The sequence below is a fragment of the Stenella coeruleoalba genome (genome assembly GCF_951394435.1).
Source record: "Stenella coeruleoalba genome assembly, chromosome: 10".
In the NCBI taxonomy this organism is placed as follows: Eukaryota; Metazoa; Chordata; class Mammalia; order Artiodactyla; family Delphinidae; genus Stenella; species Stenella coeruleoalba.
This window is the reverse complement of record NC_137156.1, coordinates 30,064,148-30,084,458: the sequence shown is the minus strand read 5'-3', so window position 1 is coordinate 30,084,458 and position 20,311 is coordinate 30,064,148. Positions and strand designations below refer to the sequence as shown.

Below are 20,311 nucleotides of genomic sequence, written 5' to 3'. Positions count from 1 at the left end.
CTGGCCATTTCCCATCACTCACACACACACACACTCACACACACACACACACACACACACTTAATAAAGTCTACTTGAGCCAATTATAGTTTGAATGCTTTATAAAGGGCCGGCTGAGTACAAAACCCATTTGCAACTTCTCTATGGAATCTCCGAAGAGACGTTACCTCTCATCCTCACAGATGGAGTCAAGTGTAAGGTGAAATGTGATGTCTTCTGATCTACAAGCAGACTGAGCCCACGCACACTCACCCCATCCACCTGGAGAAAGGGGCCTTCTGCAAACAGTGCTGGAAAAGACAGCATTAACTGTGCTAACCACATCCAGCTTGAAAGACTCTGTTCAAATTTAGCCACACGAAAATATGTAATCTAGCCGGTTGGTGGACCTATGCCGATATAGTCCCGGGTACTTCCTCAACTTAAGGTAGCATGCATTCCATGACAAGGAATCGTTTTCTTGCTGATTTGGTGCGCCTGTGTGTTTTCTTTACACGGTAGGTTTGTTTATTTGTTTCGGACTGGGCCTGAGACAGATTCAGCCATATGCCTTTAGAAACAGTTGAGATGAGAATTCAGATGAGAAAGCTCGATCCCATTCTATAAATTTTGACAACAGGGATGGGAGATTCCCGGGGTACATGAGAAACCCTGCCTTCCGGGACAGGTCTGCATTCCCTACTCTTCTGAGTCATAAGTCACTTTCCCTACCAAGGCTACTAGATATCATTCTGAGAGTAGGAAGACGTTTCTTCTTCTGACTTTCAGACTAAAAGCCAAAATTATTTCAAGTAGTTTAAAGATGTTAACATCTACCCCATTTTGTGTATTACTTTGAGTATAGTACATTCATCCACTGATTCTTTCTGAACGCGTGAAACCCAACCAGCACTATTGATAGCCACGTACATTTATACACCAAACGTACTATCAAATTATCAAATTAACTTTGATGAGCAAAGGTCAGGAGATGGCATTAAGCTAGACATCTAGTCTCAAAGACACTGACAAACACCATACTTGGGACTTTCTAGACTAGCACAGCTGAAGGATCTTACAGCAACTGTCCTATCTGGAATTCATAATCTTTGCAGATGACTGGTTTCTAAAATTTCAGACCTCATTTCCTTATCAATTACAGCTCCCTTCTTCTGACTGTCCCACTGCCAATATTCTATCTGTCCAGTCAAAGCAACTCCCTGAGGGCAAGAGACACCTTTGAGTGTGTTGTGTCATGCTGGGCAAGCCCTTCTAGGGCATTCCTTAACTCTGGTACAAACCTTAAGGTCTCATTTATCTGCTCTCCAGACTTTTGGCCTGAAACACGCAATATTGTTTTTGGGGGTTTTTTAAAATATATTTTATTTATTTATTTTTGGCTGCACTGGGTCTTCGTTGCTGTGTGCAGCTCTCTCCAGCTGCGGCGAGCAGGGGCCACTCTTCGCTGAGGTGCGGGGGCCCCTCATTGCGGTGGCCTCTCCTATTGCGGAGCATGGGCTCCAGGCGTGTGGGCTTCAGCAGGGAAGCCCTGAAACACGCAGTATTTTGCCTTTCAGTGTGTGGTTCACTTTCCAATATCACACAGACATCTCAACGCATCAGAAACAGGGGCTTTCGGACTTTCCTGGTGGCGCAGTGGTTAAGAATCCGCCTGCCAATGCCGGGGACATGGGTTCAAGCCCTGCTCCGGGAAGATCTCACATGCCACGGAGCAACTAAACCTGTGCGCCACAACTACTGAGCCTGTGCTCTAGAGCCCACAAGCCACAACTACTGACGCCCGCGAGCCTAGAGCCCGTGCTCCACAACAAGAGAAGCCTGAACACTGCAACAAAGAGTAGCCCCCACTCGCCGCAACTAGAGAAAGCCCACGCACAGCAACAAAGACCAAACGCAGCCAAAAATAAACAAATTAATTAATTAATTACAAACAAAAAAGAAACAGGGACTTCCCTGGCGGTCCAGTGGTTAAGACGCTGTGCTTCCACTGCACTGGGCGTGGGTTCAATCCCTGGCCAGGGAACTAAGATCCCACAAGCCACGTGGTGTGGCCAAAAAAAAAAAAAACAACAACAAAAATAAACGCATCAGAGACAGAAGTGCAAGCAGCGAAAACACTTTCCTCCAAAGGCACTGGTGTAATTCCCATCAACGTCCTGCAACAGACCAAACCACCAGCCTCAACTCTCCCCCAGTGAGCTTTCTCTCCTGTTACATTTCATCATCGGGCAATTTAGAGTTATGAAACCTGCAGAGTGGCACAGGAGGGAGGCATTAAGTGAGAGAGGGAGTCAGGCTGTCCTGGGTCCCAGCCCCAGTGCCATCATCCCTTGGGAGCTGGGTGGCCCAGGACAATCAATGAAGTTTTTGCAGCCTCCATTTTCCCAACTGTAAAATGGAAATCATCCCACCTGCTTCAGAGATGTTGGGAGTAAGAGAGATACTCTCTATAAAGCACCTGACACATACAATAATAATAGTCATATTATATGTTATACGTATACATATTATATATTATATAAAGATTTTTTAAAGCTTATAGTAAGTTCTCTTTCAGTTAGCCTGTCATCACAAGAAATTGTCAAAAATCATGACAACAACAAACACTGTCACCCAAAAAAGGAGATATTTGAAAGAAGAAGAGTGATGGAAAGCCATAATAAAAAAACATTTTATTGGGTTTATTATTTTTGAAGCTAACGGCAACGAATGGGTGGGGCATTATCTCCCCACTGGCCCCGGTAGTGTTCTGAGCATGCTTCCGCGTCTACCTGAGCTCCAGTACCTGGAGTCTGTCATTTTCACATGGCCAAGAATCCCAGTGGGATAAAGAATCCTTATAACGATGTCATGGAGTCATCTTTTTTTTTTTTTTTGGCCGTGACTTGCAGCATGCAAGATCTTAGTTCCCTGACCAGGGATTGAACCCGTGCCCCCTGTACTGGGAGCGTGGAGTCTTAACCACTAGACAGCCAGGGAAGTCCCATGAGATCATCATTTTATACACTAACAATGCCTGGGCTGAGGACAGGAGCTTGCAGAGCGGGAAGGGGAAAAATAAAAGACACATTGCCTCCCCACCCTGGTGACCCCTGGTCCACCCTCTCAATTTCCCTTCAGGACAAAGGGGTCAACTCTAGGCCATTCCGTGAACTGAAGTGGAACCTTTCTTATCATAATTAGCAGAAGAATAAGGACTCATTTTAGTTAATATCTTGAGATTGCTTCTAAACATGACTATAAATTTCTTTTTTTTTTTTTTTTAAAGACAGCCAAACTTACATTGTCAAGTCTTCAGTTGCAAATCCAGTGCACAATTTTTAGGTCAACTGGACTTAATGATTTCGGAAAAGGAGCTGGGCTCTTTCTCCGGAGGTTAAAGCAAGCTGCACTTTGATTACGTTCTGACCTTACTTTAAGCATCTCGTGCAGAAATGGAAAGTCAATGAAATACTGCACTGACTTAAGACTTAACCCAGAGATGGGCTCTATGGGGAGCTTAATGATCAGATGTGTTGGAGGGATCGGACAGGCATGTAGTGGGGTGGCACACAGTGGGGCACAGTAGTAGATCTAAGGCTGACCAGGAGGCAGCTGAAGGATGGACCTACCTCATCTTAGGATCAATGTTCCCTGGGCCTTAGATGGGCTTTTCTCCACACCAAGACTGTCCAATCCAGGTTCCCTGCTTTAAGAGACCTTCCCCCTCTACCGCTCATCACCCGCCACCCTTGAGTCAACGATAAAAATCTTGACTTTGCCATTTCTATAAAATGGGCAGAAAAGGGTCTTTGAAGGAAGACTGGGACTTGCCTCATTATAAATGCTAACAGCACGGAACTTTTCTTTAGTCTCTCTCTTCCCCTTTAAAACACACCCTCACACAGGGAACCAGAGTGTCTGTAGGATGAATTCCCAGGCCATAGCAACTGCAATGCCCTGGGATCTAAGAGATCTTGGCTGGCCAGGCATTAAGCCCTTTGCGAGAAGGAGACAGCAAGCCTGCCTTTCCCTGACACAGCCCTGCCATGAAAATAGGCTCTTGTTTTTTGTTTTTGTTCGGCCTTTAGCTAAGAATCTCCATCCTCCTTGAGGAGACAAAAAGATATGCACGGGAAGCTTATGGTGGCCTGCGTTTGATCTTAAGTCAACTTTCTTCCCCCTAACTCATCCCATTCCCCCCAACATTTGCGAAGAAGGGGAAGGGTTCTGGGGAAGTTGGGGATAAGTTTTGGGTCAAAGGTGCTTTCAGGCTCTGACCAGACAAGTTACAGAGAGGACTACCTACAGAGCACGCCCTGGAGCTGAATGCAGACCGAGTGCCCAAGGAGGAAGCTGCCTCACCCTGCAGGCTCACCTGCCCGGCCACAGGTAAGCGAGCGATAGGAAAGACTGGAGAAAATTCAGCTTCCTTTATGGAGAGCTCTCTCCCCCTCCCCCCACTCAAGTGCCAACGCGCTGGCTGCCTGGCTGCGAGCCGGCGCTTTGGAGGCGCCTCAGAGCGGGTCTCAGGGTTCTTCTTTGGGCGTGCAGAAACCGGGACCCACCCAGCCAAAGCGGAGAGATGGGGGGAGGGGGCGAGGCGCCCGCGCCGAACGCTAGGCGCGGATGCACGCGGCGGTCTTGGGAGCCGGCGCGCACAGGTCCCGCGCTCTCCCACTGCGGTAGCATCCCGACATGACACTGCAGCTGCAACAAAGCGGCGGCCGCCGCCAGCCTCGGCGCCCACCCCGCGGCCCCAGCCCCACTCCACGCGGCGGGGGCAGCCGCCGGTGGCCGTGGGGGTGCGTGGAGGGGGTGGAGGCCCCCGGAGGGGCCGAGGAAGGGGAGAAGCCCTGAAATGCGCAGGAAGCCCGGTGGACACCTCCCGCACCTCGCCCGGCGCAGCCAGACTGCAAGGAAAACAATTCGCCTTCATTCCGGAGTCCCGGCTGAGCCCTACGGCTCCCCCAAATGACCCGGTCCGAGCCCTCCGCTGTGTTGCCTTCCCTCGGTCGCAAACCTCCCGACCCAGCCGGCCGGACCCCAGCCCCCCGCAGCCCCGGCCCGAGGACCCGCCCGGCTCCCGGAGCGCGGTGCCTTCTGCTCCCACGCGGCCGCCGCCCCCGGCTCCCCCCCCCCGCCCCCAGCAACCCCGAGCTCTCACCAGGAAAAGGCAGCCCGCGATCATCGTGGCTCCGGCGATGCGGCTGCAGGAGGCCGGGGCGGTGCTGCTGCTCGCGGAGATCCCCATGGCTGAGCCCGGGGCTCGCAGGGCGCCCGGGGCGCGTGGCCCCCCGGCAGCTGGAATCAGCGGCTGCTTTTGCCCAGCGCCGCATCCACCGCCGCCTCCCGAGCCGGGAGCCCATCTACCTCCAACACCCCATGTGCACTGCGGCAGCCGGACAGCCCGACAGAGGAGGGAGGCGGCGAGGGAGGCTCCGGGGGCGCTCAGCACCTGCCCAGCTGCGCGGCTGCCCGGGCGGGGAGAAGCAGCCGCGGCTGCAACCCGCGCCTCCCCGTGCTCTCCTCCGACAGCGGCTGCGGAGAACCAGGGAGGAGGGCTGGGCGCGAGAGAGCGAAGGAACAACTTCCCATAGCGAAGCCTCCAGCCGCTGCCAACCACCCTCCTCCGCTGCCCAGACCGGCCGGCGAGGGAATGAGTCGGGTGGCCGCCGGGCGCGGGGACACACGTGGTGGTGCTGAAGGGGCGGGGAATCGGCCCTTTGTGATGTCACCGCGAAGGAGGCCGGCTCTTTGTGCGATCAGAAGTGGGAAGGCGGTCCAGGAGGAGCGCGGAGGGAGAAGTTGCCGCCTGGCGTTCGCCGAAGAAATTGCAGCTGCTTATTGACCCAGGGAAAACTTTGCGAAGGTATGCACACCCTTGACCCCAATTTATTTCCTTTTTCTAAGATGATTCTCAGTAAATTATTTCCTGTGACAGACGCCTTTCTATTGCTTCTGGCTCAATGATTAAGGACAGCAAACGACCATAAAGCATTAGATCAACTGTATGCCATAAAGAGACCAGCAACTTGGTTCTCAAACGTAGCTGCGCTTTAGAATCAGCTGGAGAGTTTAAAACATACGCGTTGATGCCTGGTCCTACCCCAGAGATTCTGCTTTACTTGGAACAGGATGTGGCCTGGGCATTGGGAATTTTTTCAGTTCTCCAGGTGATTTGAGGAGATTATGGGGCAAAGTTTGAAATCCTCTAGGCTAATGAATGCAGTTAAGGAAATCCAGACTAAAGAATTCCAAACCCGGAGTCCGCGGAAGCTGAGTCTGTGGATGGTCTTCCAGAGGTCTTGGAAATCCTTGAAATACGTGGGCCGGTGCATTTTCCTAAATAAAGGATCCAAAGTTTTGGATCAGACTATAACAGAGAAAAGAAACACCCTTCCCCTCAAAAAAAGTGTTAAAAAATTTTGAGTTGAGTTCCAAATGCCTTTGTGGGATGTGAGTGGGTAGAGAGGGAGGTAATATTCTGCCTCAGAAGTAAGAGCAACCAGAGCATTCCCTTGGTTGGCTGGCATCTCCTGCATTTCTCAATGTGAGAGAGGACCTGGCCTTCCTTTCTTTGTCTCTCCTGGTGGGAGGCAGAGTCTCCTGAGAGCTGCCACCATTTCTGGTACAGTGTCCATCCTCTAGGTTCTGCCAGCACAGGGCACACTGTATTGAAATTACCTCTTTGGCCATCTGGCTCATACCACTCATTTGTGAACCCTATGGTGCTGGGCTTCTTCTAGCTTTCCTTGACCCCTTCTACTTCAAGATAACACAGTTTCTCAGTTATCTGCTTCAAGACTCAATACAGTACTCCTGAAGGTAACTTAGCAAGGCAGTTGCGAGAATAGTGGAAGAAAAGTGGTTACCAAATGGAAAAAGATGAACTGCTAAGTTAAATAAAGAAGACCTAAAATTGATGAGAGCTGGCTACTAAAAAGCAGAAGGTTTTTGCCAGTCACAGCATCTTTGTGTGCTACGGGCAAATAGCAATTTTGGACCTTGAGAGAACAATTTTGAAAAGTATATTTCTATTAAAGCCCTGCTAAGAGGAAGTGTGACAAACCAACCCTCAGTATATTAACAGAGGCTATGTTGCAAGAAAGGGAGCCTCAGAAACGACTGCACACAGGTCAGTAATTAAATGTATTATAAAATAATCCACTGAAATATTTAAGTACTGTTAAGATATATATTTGGACCCAACACTGTAGAATTCCTACTATGCTATATAGGAAGTTTGCAGATTTAGCTATTTGAGGTCTGGTTTTGTCATGTATAAAAAGACTTTAAAATAGAAAAAAAAAAAAAGAATGTAAGTACCCACTTTTTACAATGAAAATAACAGTTCACATTCTTAGTAGTGCCTGCTTTATGGTCAACATCCCGAGCTGATCCATGAAGGAATGAATGACAGGAATTTGATGGGAAGAGGTGTGAGCATACAAAAGCTACAAGAATCAGCTTAAAGCCACACTCAAAGGGGAAAAAAAAGCATGAAATTCATCTAAGCAACAGCAAGATTGTTTCATTTCAACACTTACTGAGTATCTCCTATGTGTTCGGCACTTTTGGGTACAGCAGAAACAATATTAAGAACTGATCCTGTCTTTGAGGAATTCACAGTCTCAGGGAGGAGAAAGGTTAAAAGATGACTAAAATAGTACAGCAGGTCTGGGTGTTAGAGATGGCTATTGTGCTCAATTATAGGTGCATACTTATTTCAACCAATCATGTGGCTGCCCAGAATAAAAGACTACTTTTCCCAGCCTCCAGTGCTCCTAGTTATGGCCATGTGACTAAAATTCTGGCCAAGCAGAATCGCCATGTGTGTCTTCTGGGAAGCATTCCCATTGGCTAGACCTTAGTTATTCATCATCCCTCCCATCCAAGGTCATGAAGACCTGCTAATTCTATCTCAATTAATTCTAATCTAATTCTATCTCTGTCACTTTTCCCCCTTTGCTCCTCCTCTAGATCTCTTCTGCTCTGGTCAAAGCCTCTTGTCTAGACGATTACACAAACCTCATGATTGGCATCCCTGCCTCTCAGTCCTGCAATAAATCTCTTCTTCACACCCTAAGGATAATGAACATTTTAGAACCTAAATCTGGTCATGTTCTTTCCTCACCAAATACCCAACAAAGTTTCCTCATTATTCTCAATTTGAAGTTCAAAATCCTAACAAAACAATTCATTCTGATCTCTGTTTATGGTTCAACCCTCCCCCCTGCTACAAGGTCGAGTAAACATGTACAGATATGGCACATAGAGCCTTTACTTCCTACATCCGGCTTAGTTTCATCCCCAGTACCTGCCAGTCCCTACAAACTCCAGGTTCTACACACTAATCCCATTAGATCATTGTGTTTCTTAACTACCTTGTCCTTGTCATACTTCTGAGCCTTTGTTAGGTGTTGTTTTCTTTTCAATTGCCCTCCTCTGCTTATTGAATCCCTATGAATCTTCCCTTTAAGACCAACCTCAAGTGGTACCTCACTCAGAAGCCTTTCCTAATGTCCTCTCCTCACCTTCTCTACCCTCATATGGAAAGACAGTTGTTCCTCTAGTTTTATCCTACATGTCTCTGTTACAGCATGTATGACATTATACTATAGTTAGTTTACCTCTCTGTGTCGCTGGCCAGATCTTGAGCTCTTTGGGTCCAAAGTTTATGTCTTAATCATCTTCTATCTCCGTAGTGAAGATTCAAGATATTGACCTGGCTCAATAAATATTTGTGGAGTGAAACAAACTTGGAAAGTTTAACAAACCATGGAACAGTTAACACACCTGACGTACCTTTTCCTTTTCCAAGCCTTAAATCAAACATCCTGAGTTGTGTTATACAAATAATAACAGGTTTAATCTTGTGTTTTGCTAAAGTGCCGTGTCCTGGACTTGGGTTAAGTGTTTTGTCCACAGCTTTGTTTCCTTAAACTAGTTCATTTAAGAACTTGCCGTTCTCTGGCCTAAGAAGGAGTATCAGCCATTCTGCAACAGATTGCAAGATTAAGTGCCTGGGCGTGGTTTGATCAAGTCTCCATGATGACATTCTACAAAGAAGGCATTCTTGGAGAAGATCAAATGGGAATAGGATTGCAAGGCAGGCACGGTTCTGGAAGCTTCCTTCTCTCTTGGATGGTAAAAGGGGGATGATTTGAAAAAATAAAATAGCCGATCATTTGAAGGTATGACATCTTTGTCTCACTCCCAGGAACAGTGAGGTGATTAAATTAGTTCCTTTTTCTTTTTCACCTGCAGCACTGTGAAAAGTGGCCCTGACCTTGAATTGCCCATCATACCTGTGCCTTAGGAGTTCACACCTGTAATGTTCTCATTATACCATAAGCTCTTCCATGCAGGGGAATGGACAGAGAAACAACTTCATTAGCAAGAGAAAATTGGACCCAGAATCATTTAAGCAATGGAAATTTAGGCAGTATAATCACATACCCCCCAATTCACCATCCCACACACACCCTGCCTCACCCCGTCAAGGGCCTTTAGGGTTTTTTTGGATGATTGGTCTTTGGTGCCCTGCCTACATCAACTGATCTAAGGAAAACGGGATTTTTTTTCTTTAGAGGGAATTTTCCCTTCTGATTCGACCTTTTTCACTTTTATTCTCCACAGCACTTACTATGTATAGTATTTGACAAAAGATGTCCCAAAGGTCTTAGTGCAATTTTAAGTGTTCATCCTTTCAGAAGTATATACGTTACAAACGTTAGAAACCATTTGAAAGTTCAGGTTTTTTTACTTCTTCATGCAATTACTACATTTTTAACGTTTTAGAATAATTCATATTTAATTTTAATTTTTGTCCCTCTAATGGAAGTTAGCAAACATTGACCAAAACAAACAAACAAACAAAAATGAAAACATTAGTCATTCAAGGGAATTCCCTGGCCGTCCAGTGGTTAGGACTTGATGCTTTCACTCCCATGGCCCAGGTTCAATCCCTGGTCCAGGAACTAAGATCCCACAAGCCGCCTACAAGCCACGTGGTACAGCCAAAAACACAAAAAACAAACAAAACACAAAGTCATTCAAAATGCACCAAAATGCATAAAGGTAAAGAAATTGAAATACTAACACTTTCAAATGATTTTTTTGTTGTTTGTAACATATATACTCTTGAAGTAATGAAAGCTTGAAACCACTTTAAGGTTTTGGGGACATTCTGCTCACACTATGCCTTAGGCTCAACTGAAGTAGCTTGCTTGTATCTGAAGTCACTTTTAAAGCAGCATGAACTTTGCTTGGAAAATAATCATTTTATGGAATTATCTGAACTATTCAAAAGCCTTAGAGTAATCAACAATGTGGTTGTCACTTTGTGAGATTTTCAGCCGTCTCTCTTCACAGCACTAAAACTAATATTAAATAAAAGATTCACAATGATGAACACAATGGATATTTGTATCCTAATGTAGTCTTTTCTAGAACTGATTTATGAATGGGGTTGTTTGAAAACCCATCCTCCTCTTATGTCTTTTCCCAAATCAGTTAGACCCTGTTTTTTATATAGAAACATTTACTGCTTTTAAAATTAAGGATTGTAAATGAGTTGATTGGCTGCTAAAATGGTATTTTATGCAATTTTTCTCTTAGAAGTAAGTGTAAAAATGAGTTTCATTTTAAGGCATTAAATTCCTGTTTCCCTAATAAAATAAGTATATCTGTTTACAAGCAATTAAAAAAAATAACTGCACCCTAATTCCTATTGCTTTTTTTTTGGCTGCGCCACACGGCTTGTGGAATCTTAGTTCCCCAACCAGGAATTGAATCCGAGCCCTTGGCAGTGAAAGCACCAAGTCCTAACCACTGGACCACTAGGGAATTCCCTATTGCTTCTTTTTCCAAATTCTCCTGTCAATTGGGCTGAAGACAGAGGGATTTGCAAGGCAGAGAACAAAATTTAAGGATGGGGAAGCCAGGGGTAGAAGGTTGAGTGTTATCTCTGGAACCCAGAGAAAGGTATAACTTGAAATTTCACAGGTCATAAGCTCTTAGTTTGAGTGATTGCTATATGCCAGACGTTTTCACAAATATCATCCTACATTAACCTTATGAGTCAGGAATCCTTAATCATATTTTACAGATGAAGAGACAAATTTTCAGAGGCAAGCGACTGGTCCAAGCTCACACGGCCTAGTAGTAAAGCTAGAATCCTACCCAGCTGCTTGGCAATGACTCCTGCTGGTGGCAGAAACTAAGACACAGTTTGAGAAATGCAATTTTAGCTCAGATCAGGAAAGAACCTGAGATCCATCCTCCCTTTACCTCCGACCCTCGCTGAAGACAGATCTCTAAATTCACTATGTACACTGCCCCCAGCCATTATATATCCACACTATTGAAAGTTTTTCAAATTTGTTTGTTTGGCTTTTTCTACCTTTTGACCCCATTCACCCATTTCTCCCACCCCTACCCTCCACCTCTGGTAATCACCAATCTGTCCTCTGTATCTATGTGCTTGTCTTTGGGGAGTTTTGTTTTGCTTTTTAATTTATTTTTGGCTGCGTTGGGTCTTTGTTGCTGCGCGCAGTCTTTCTCTAGTTGCAGCGAGCAGGGGCTACTCTCCGTTGCAGTGCGCGGGCTTCTCATTGCAGTGGCTTCTCTTATTGCAGAGCACGTGCTCTAGGCATGCAGGCTTCAGTAGTTGTGGTGTGCGGGCTCAGTAGTTGTGGCCCACGGAGCTCAGTTGCTCTGCGGCATGTGGGATCTTCCCGGACCAGGGCTTGAACCCGTGTCCCTTGCATTGGCAGACGGATTTTTAACCACTGCGCCACCAGGGAAGTCCCTGTTTTGTTTTTTTAGATTCCACATATAAGAGAGTCATACGGTATTTGTCTTTATCTGTCTGACTTACTTCACTTAGCATAATGCCTTCGAGTTCCATCCATGTTGTTATACTGCCAATGGCAAGATTTCCTTCTTTTTTATGGTCCATCCATGTTGCTGCAAATGGCAAGCTTTACTTCGTTTTTACACACATACTAGAATTTCCTTATCCATTCATCCATTGATGGACACTTAGGCTGTTTCCATACCTTGGCTATTGCAAATAGTACTGCAGTGAACATGGGGCTGCAGATATCTTTTTGGATTAGTGTTTTCATTTTCTTTGGATAAATACCCAGAAGTGGGATTGCTGGTAGTTCTTATTTCTTATTCGTGTTTGTATTCCCTCACAGCACTTGGAACAATACTCTTCAAACAGGGGCTTGAGAAACATTTGCCTGCTTAATTCAAGATTAGTAGTAAATCCAAACTTTTTTCTGGGATACTTTGACTTGAGCTGATATAAAAACAAGAATATGTTTGGGAAACTTACCCCCCAGGAATTTATATTCCAAGAGAGAAAGGAAGGGGAGAAAGAGAATTATGTAGTCTTTTCCTTCCTTCCTTTTTTCCTTCCTTCTTACTTTCCTTCTCTTCTTTTTCTCCGTCTCTCTCTCCTTATTGTTTTTGGTTTGGTATGACACCTGTTATACACACTGAAACTTTTCCTTAGAAACATGTCAACATGTTTATTAAAATCTTTTTGGTATATCTGTACTTTCTAAATATCTTTAGACTGTCATAGCACTCTTTAAAAAATCAGAAGGAAGGGGTGAAGGGAGGGACCGAGGGAGGGAAAGCTAGAAAGGAAAGGGAAAGAGCGCTAACTACAGGCTAGGCAACTTGCTAGGTAGATCTCATTTGTTAATTTGTGCATTTGTGAGCTGGATAATTTTATCCACATTTACATGCAAGAAAAACTCAAGTGTGAAGAAAATCTTCTTTTGCCATATAGGTCATTACTCCAACTCCTCTTTCTAAAATAGCAATCCGTGTTATTTTCCGTACTCTTCCCTGTTTTATTTTTAATCAGCATTTTTCTTTACCTGGCACTGTATTTTATCTTTATGTGTTTACGTTATCGTGTTCTGTCTCCCTGATAAGAATTTAAGCTTTGTGCTTACATCTTACAATGTACTTAGATACCTAAGTTACACAGGTGTGAAGTTTCAGAATCAAGACTTGAACCCAGGCTTGCCTAGCTGGCCTACTCTTTGGATTATTTTGTACAATAAACCAGAGTGGTGAGATTTGTCTCAAAAGTTACATTCGGGGAGTTCCCTGGCGGTCCAGTAGTTAGGTCTCCGTGCTTTCACCACCAGTGCCCAGGTTCAGTCTCTGGTTGGGGAACTAAGATCCCACAAGCTGCGCAGCACGGCAAAAAAAAAAAAAAAAAAAAAAAATTACATTTGGTTTTTGTAATTATGTTGTTGTTAATATTGGGCTTTGCCTTTTCAGTCCTCAATTTTGACCAGTGTAATGACCAGATTTAAAACCTGTGGCCCATTTTCAGCCTCAAAGATGAGCTCCCCAACCCTCTGGCATTTCAGCTGCAAGAGCAGGCAGGGCTGGGCCACCTGGTAAGGACAGTCAAGGACGTCCCCTCTGGCCCCTGGACCAGGCAGAAGGTGCGAGCAGCGGTGGTGTGGAAGCTGATTCCCAGGGGTGTCAGACTCTCCTTCTTTGCTCTGTTTTGTTTCTTTACCCTTCCTTGAATCACATGTTCTCAGCTTCACCTTCCAAGCTTTTTCCCACCTCCCCTTGACCTCACTTACACTTTGGAGTCCTTCTTCATCCCCTATGTCCAAGATGCTAATCATGGAACAAAAGCAACAATAGGAGAAGTGAACCAAACCAGACAATGGAGAAGAAAGCCAAATATCTTTCCAAATATAAGAGGAAGAAGCAAATCCTCTGAAAGAAGCTGTCATGGGTTGATGACTTGGGTATCAGAACTTGGGAAGGGATGGTTCCTTTCGACTCCCGCAGGAAGATTGAGCTGGTCCGATGCAGAGGCTGGGATCTTGAGAAATAAAGACTTGCCCAAGGTGGGGACTCTCAGGATCATGGAAGGATGCAAGCGGCCATGATCAGTTACACCTTCAGGGGATACAGGAGGGCTTCTCAGCAGAGATGACACACGAGGATGGCTTTCCTGAAGCCAGCTTAGCTGTGCCGTTGGGACGAGGAGAGGGGCATCTGTCTCCCCCACCAGAGGAACAGCCAAGCAAAGACAGAAGGTCCTCTAAGACTCTCTGGGGTACAACCCCTGGAAACCTGCCCACTTTCACCTACCAGTCCTTTCCAGGCTCACTCCTCTCCAGCCAGACCCACTTCCCTGGCAGGTTCTCAAACTCACTACCCAGATCCTGCCCCAGGGCTTTGGCACTTCCTCCCCTCCTCCCCTGCCTCTCTTTCCTCCTCCCTCACTGCTCACGTGCCACTCCTCAGAGAAGCCCTCTCCAACTACTCTTTCTTTTTTTTTTAATTTTTATTGGAGTATAGGTGATTTACAATGTTGTGTAGTTTCTGCTGTACAGAAAAGTGAATCAGTTACATGTATACATCTATCCCCTCTTTTTAGCTTCTTTCCCCATATAGGTCATTACTGCAACTCCTCGTTCTAAAATAACAATCCTTGTATTTTCCGTACTCTTCCCTGTTTTATTTTTATCAGCATTTTTCTTTACCTGGCATTGTATTTTATCTTTATGTGTTTACCTTATCATGTTCCTGATAAGAATTTAAGCCCTGTACTTACACAACCTTTTCCTCTAGCTTCTTAGCAGACCTGGAAAGATTCCCCTTTTCTGCATTGGCCACGTAACTTTCCCTCTGCCTTAGAATTCCATCACCCAGAGGGCTTTGCATAAAAACTCTTCCCACTCAGGGCAAATGGTCCTCACAATTCATTTGTGAATCCAAAGGAGATTGCCTTATCCCCATTTAACCTTTGCTATCTGTTTTTCCTTGGACTTTATTATCTCAAAATGAATCATTCTACCTCTCCCTTACCTGTCTGTGCCCTGGTGTGTGGCAAGCTGTCTGCTCTAATGCTGAGGGCCTGCCTCAGATCTGGGGCAAAAAACATAAGGTGGGACCCGCTGGCACGGTTGTGTTTTTCTCCAGACTGGTCGAGCTGCTTGGATGCAAGCGCATGGAGGACTGGGTGAAGTTGTAGCCTCTACAACAGAAGGGAGAAGCGGGGCGTGGAGGGTGCCTGCAATGGGGGCCTCACAGAGGTGGGTCCCGGAATCTACGCTGAGGAAGTGAGGGCGTGGGGACAGGTGGCAGGTGATTGGGGTAGGTGGAGGAGCCTCTCCGCCCCACCCAAAGCCACATCCTAATTCCCAGAACCTGTGATGGTTACCTCATAAGGCAAAAGAAACTCTGCAGATGTGATAACGTTAAGGATCTTGAGATGGGGGGAGATTACTCGGGGTTGTCTGGTGGGTCATAAATGTGGTCACAAGGGTTTTTAGAAGAGGGAGGTAAGAAGGTCAAAGGATCGAGGAGGAAGTGTGATGGCAGAAGCAGAGGTTAGAGTGATGCGCTTTGAAGATGGACGAAGGCCACGAGTGCAGGAGTGTAGGTGGCTTCTAGATGCTAAAAAACACAGGGAAATGGACTCTCCCCTAGAGCTTCTAGGAGGAACCAGCCGTGCTGACACCTTGACTTTAGCTCAGTGAGACTGATTTAAAAATTCTGACTGCACCATTGTAAGAGAAGAAATTTGTGTCGTTTTAAGCATCCTCCCTCCAAAAAGAGTTCTGCCCTAAGGCTGTGTGAGAACTGTTAAGTCCCAGGGTGTCCCCGAATTTAATCAAGAAGCCACTTGCATTGCATCATCATCCTCAACCTCGTTCTTCTCACCATCCTCACCATTAGCATCTTCAGGCTTACCTTCACTGCCCCCAACCTCAGCAACAGTTAGTATTTACTGAGCTCTTGCCATATACCGGGTTCCTTGATAAGTGTTTTATATGCATTATTTAAATTTCCTATCTATAATAACCCTCCATGGAAGATACTATTATTACCCTTACTTGAGAGATGAAGAAAATGAGATTGAAAGTTAACTTACTGGACAGAGGTTTCATAGGCTGTCTACCAGGTAGAGAAACGCACATATTTCCTGTTTCATGGTTTGCCAAATTGTGCTAAACAGGGTTCGAGATCGGAAGTAGGGGAGCCAGTGGGGTAAAGGATCTGATCCCTTAGTATATCCCTTTCTTATGTCTGCCTCCCTTTTGAGGATTTGGGGTGGGGGAACAAACACCCCATCCATTAGAACCAAGCTAAGATAGAGCCCTAGTCCCTGATCCATGACTCTGGCAATGGGTCCCTGGAAGACACTCCAGTAATAATAATAATCACCATTTGCAAACCTACTATGTCCTGGGCATGCCATAAATGGAATTTCTAATCTTCACAACTATCCTGTATAGTAGGTGTTTTGACTGACATTTTATCGATGAGAAAACTAAATCTCAGCTAGGTTAAAGGACTGCCCAAGTTTACCTGGCTCTTATACTTAGGAAGTGGCTAAGTCAAGATTCCAACCAAAGTGTAATATCACAGTCCATGTTGTTTCAGTTACATACTTTCTGTACTCAACTCCCACAAACAAGGTATATCTTGAGGTCCATTCAGGCTTACACTCACCTTTGGCTTCAGTATCTGGTCTTGTCTTGCTTTAACTGGGGCCTCCGTGGGTGCTGGGACTACTGTAGTTCAGATTTCTGCTGAACTGGACTCTTCATAGGTGGTGTTCTAGCTTTTGAACCCAGATCGTAACTACCCCAACCTTGGGGTTGGTTGCTTGGCTGGCTTCTTGGCCAAGCAAACTTCAGTATTTCATTCTGAGATAGTCACAGGTTCCAGGAATGCGGACATGGACATCTTTTATTAATTATTCAGCTACCACCAAGGTGGGGAAGGTGGGAGGGGGTGATGAATTGGGAGACTGGGATTGACATATATACACTAATATGCATAAAATGGATAACTAATAAGAACCTGCTGTATAGCACAGGGAACTCCACTTCGCTGTACAGTAGAAACTAACACAACATTGTAACACAACTCTACCCCAATTTAAAAAGAAAAAGGAAAAAAGAAAAGGAAAATTATTCAGCTACCACGGCAGGTAACACAGATCAACTCAACCTTGGACCTGGCGCCCAGGTCCCTGCTGTCCAAATGTGGCCCTGGAGTCCACATCTCATCTTACTGTACACTTTGTCCCCCTGTCACAACCGGCCAAACTGTCCAGAAATTCAACAGTAAATAGTTATAGAATGCCTACTACGTGCCAGTCACTGCGAGAGGCTCCAGGGATTCCAGAGAACCCACTCTTCCATCACGGGTGGGAAGCAGAGGGTAAAAAACAAGTAAAAAGAGAATTAAGTAAAATAATTAGACGTTTTAATAAGTTCTACAAAGTAGCAACATTCTGAGTGACATGGGCAAGAACTCTCTGAGGAGGTATGCTTAAAACTGAGTCCCAGGGGCTTCCCTGGTGGCGCAGTGGTTGAGAGTCCGTCTGCCGATGTAGGGGACACGGGTTCGTGCCCCGGTCCGGGAAGATCCCACATGCTGCGGAGCGGCTGGGCCGGTGAGCCACGGCCGCTGAGCCTGCGCGTCCGGAGCCTGTGCTCCGCAACGGGAGAGGCCACAGCGGTGAGAGGCCCGTGTACCGCAAAAAAAAAAAAAAAAAAACTGTGTCCCAAAGGAAGAAAAAGAGCAAGAGCACATAAAGAGTGTGGGGAAGAATATTCCAGACAGAGAGAAAAGGATGGACTAAAGCCTTTAAAGAACGTGGCCCCTTCAAGGCACTGAAGGAAGGGCAGAATGCCGAAGATGGCCAACGGGGTGGGGGGGGGCCAGATGCTGTGAACCCCGACAGTCCTCTGGATGTTATTCTCAGCAAAGTCCATTGAAAGGAGAGTACGGTTTAAGCCGAGAGAGGTTGTCAACGATATGAAAGGACTTACTTGCCCTCCAAACTCGGGCTGTACAATTCTCCAACAGAAAAATGGAGGACAAAATGCAAGCCACGCCTCAGTGCAGGCTCCCTTCCCTTGATGGAGGAAACGGAATGTTCACTCAAAGATGTTTCTCTGTACTTGGAAAGGGGTTCCTGGCCTTGTTCCTATGTCTGACACTGCAGCTTCTTTACAACTCAGCCTCAGAGATAGCTTTTTTTGCCTTAAACATCATCATGCTCTTTCACTATTTCCCAATCTGGGAATCTATCCTAAGGAATAATCATCGATGCAAACGAGAATTTATGTAGGAGGCTTATAGCATCATTGCAACAGTGAAAATTTCACAACCTAGATATCCACCAGGAGGGAAATACTTAAATTATGTTATATATTGAAATAATGGAATATTATATAGTTATTACAATAATATGTTTTGAGAATAATGTCTTTCCATATGTTTAGTTATGTAAAAATCTTTGTAATATAACATGAAATTAATGTAAATATTAGTTAAGAATATTGTACATATATGCATATACATACACACGTTCTCAATTTTATTTGAGGTATTGAAACCAGGCAAGACGCTGTGGAGCCCTCCTGGGTACAAAAGCCTTTCCATGTCCCCCAGTTCTTGTTTCTGGAAAAAGACTTTATTCCCCTAGGCCTTCCCTGGGTTCCAAAGAGCAAATTCAAGCAATTGCTAATTATAGAAGTGAGTGAATGCAGAAACTGAGGAAAAGCAGTCAAGAAACAATAGTGTAACATAAAACCGATAAAACCTGAGTCCTAGTTCCTCCTCAAGGGATGTCCATAACAATCTGATACTGTATCTTTGAGTTGTTCTGCAGGAACTAAGGCCCCCACCCAGGTGAAGGACGCTAACTACCTGCAAAGATCCCAGACCGTTTGGAACCAGAAGGTTGATGATTGAGATTCCCGGTAACCACCGTTACCTCCCAACAACCAATCAGAAGAAAGTCATGCCCCCTGCAGCCTTCACCCCAAACGTTTCCTTTAAAAACTATTCCCAGGGCTTCCTTGGTGGTGCAGTGGTTAAGAATCCGCCTGCCAATGCAGGGGACATGGGCTCGAGCCCTGGTCCGGAGAGATCCCACAGGCTGCGGAGCAACTAAGCCCATGCACCACAACTACTGAGCCTGTGCTCTAGACCCTGAGAGCCACAACTACTGAGCCCATGTGCCACAACTAATGAAGCCTGTGCACCTAGAGCCCGTGCTCCGCAACAAGAGAAGCCACCCCAATGAGAAGCCCGCGCACCGCAACAAAGAGTAACCCCTGCTCGCTGCTACTAGAGAAAGCCCATGCACAGCAACGAAAACCCAATGCAGCCAAAAATAAATAAATTTTTTAAAACAATTATTCCCTAAAAGACATTGGGGAGTTTGCGTCTTTTGAATATGAGCCACCTGTTCTCCTGCTTGGCCCGACAAAAAACCTTTCTCTGCCCCAAAACTCCGTTTCTGTTTGTTCGGCCTTACCGTGTATCAGGCACATGGACTTGGGTTTGATAACAATAAGGTAAAATGAATGTAAAAATTAAAATATTTACAGTGGATATGTAACTGGCATTTTAAAAATATCGCCCAGTCCCTAATAGGCACTATAATAATATTTGTTGATTAAAAAATAATGTTACCGAACAAAGTTCATGTCCCTGACAAACAGTGAGGCCAAACCAACCAAAAAGTCAGTCTGGAGCAGAGAACGGTTTAGTGCAGGGCCCAGCAAGGAGAAGGGGTGGCTCATGCTCAAAACCCCCAAACTCCCTGCTGGTCTGGGGGAAGAGGTTTTTATAGGCAACATTTGAGGTGAGGGCTGCAGGGTGTGTGACTTTCTTCTGATGGGTTGGTGGTGAGGTAGTGGGGAGGTGCTCCAGGAATCTTGTGCTCAGCCTGAAGTTGCCATCCTCCACCTGGGTGGGGGGCCTTGGTTCTTCAGAAGGGCTCAAAGATATTGTTACGTCTATTACTTGAGGAGGAACCAGGACCCTGCCCCAAGGCTGCACTGTTGTTTCTTGACTACTCCTCCCTTGTTTCTGCATCCCCTCTCTTCTCTGATCAGCAACTGTTCGAATCTGCCCTTTGGAACTCAGGGAAGGTCACGGTGGCTGAATGAAGCCTATTTCCTACAAATAAGAAATGAGAGATGCAGAAAGGTTTGTACCCAGGAGCTGCACAGGGTCCTGCTCCATTTCAATAACTCTACAGGAATACAAGAGAATTAACTTCAGGTCCGTGAATGACAACTTACCTCTCTCCCTTGCAGGAGAGTGCAATGGGTAATGGAAAGTTTGAGAATTCTTAAATTAGAACCTTTTTCCCTTATAAAAGGACCTTCCCATCCTTCACCTTGTGACTTCTGAGCCTTTTTTAGAGCATAAAATGTGCTTATTTGTGCCCATCTCAACATCCTTAATCTGGCTTATGCCCAGAAAAGTTATTCATGTCTTAATCTTCATCAGT

At 45.6% G+C, this 20,311-nt stretch overlaps 1 protein-coding gene across 1 annotated transcript in view; it reads right to left on the bottom strand.

Annotated features, from left to right (window-relative positions):
- The window catches only part of TNFRSF21 (TNF receptor superfamily member 21), a 64,897-nt gene extending 59,221 nt beyond the window's left edge, over positions 1–5,676 (bottom strand). Inside the window, exon 1 of the mRNA XM_079933729.1 lies at positions 5,147–5,676. Within this exon, the coding sequence (XP_079789855.1) occupies positions 5,147–5,233 (87 nt within the window). The 5' untranslated portion in view covers positions 5,234–5,676. The remainder of the gene's footprint in view (positions 1–5,146) is intronic.
- Positions 5,677–20,311: the final 14,635 nt, after the last annotated feature.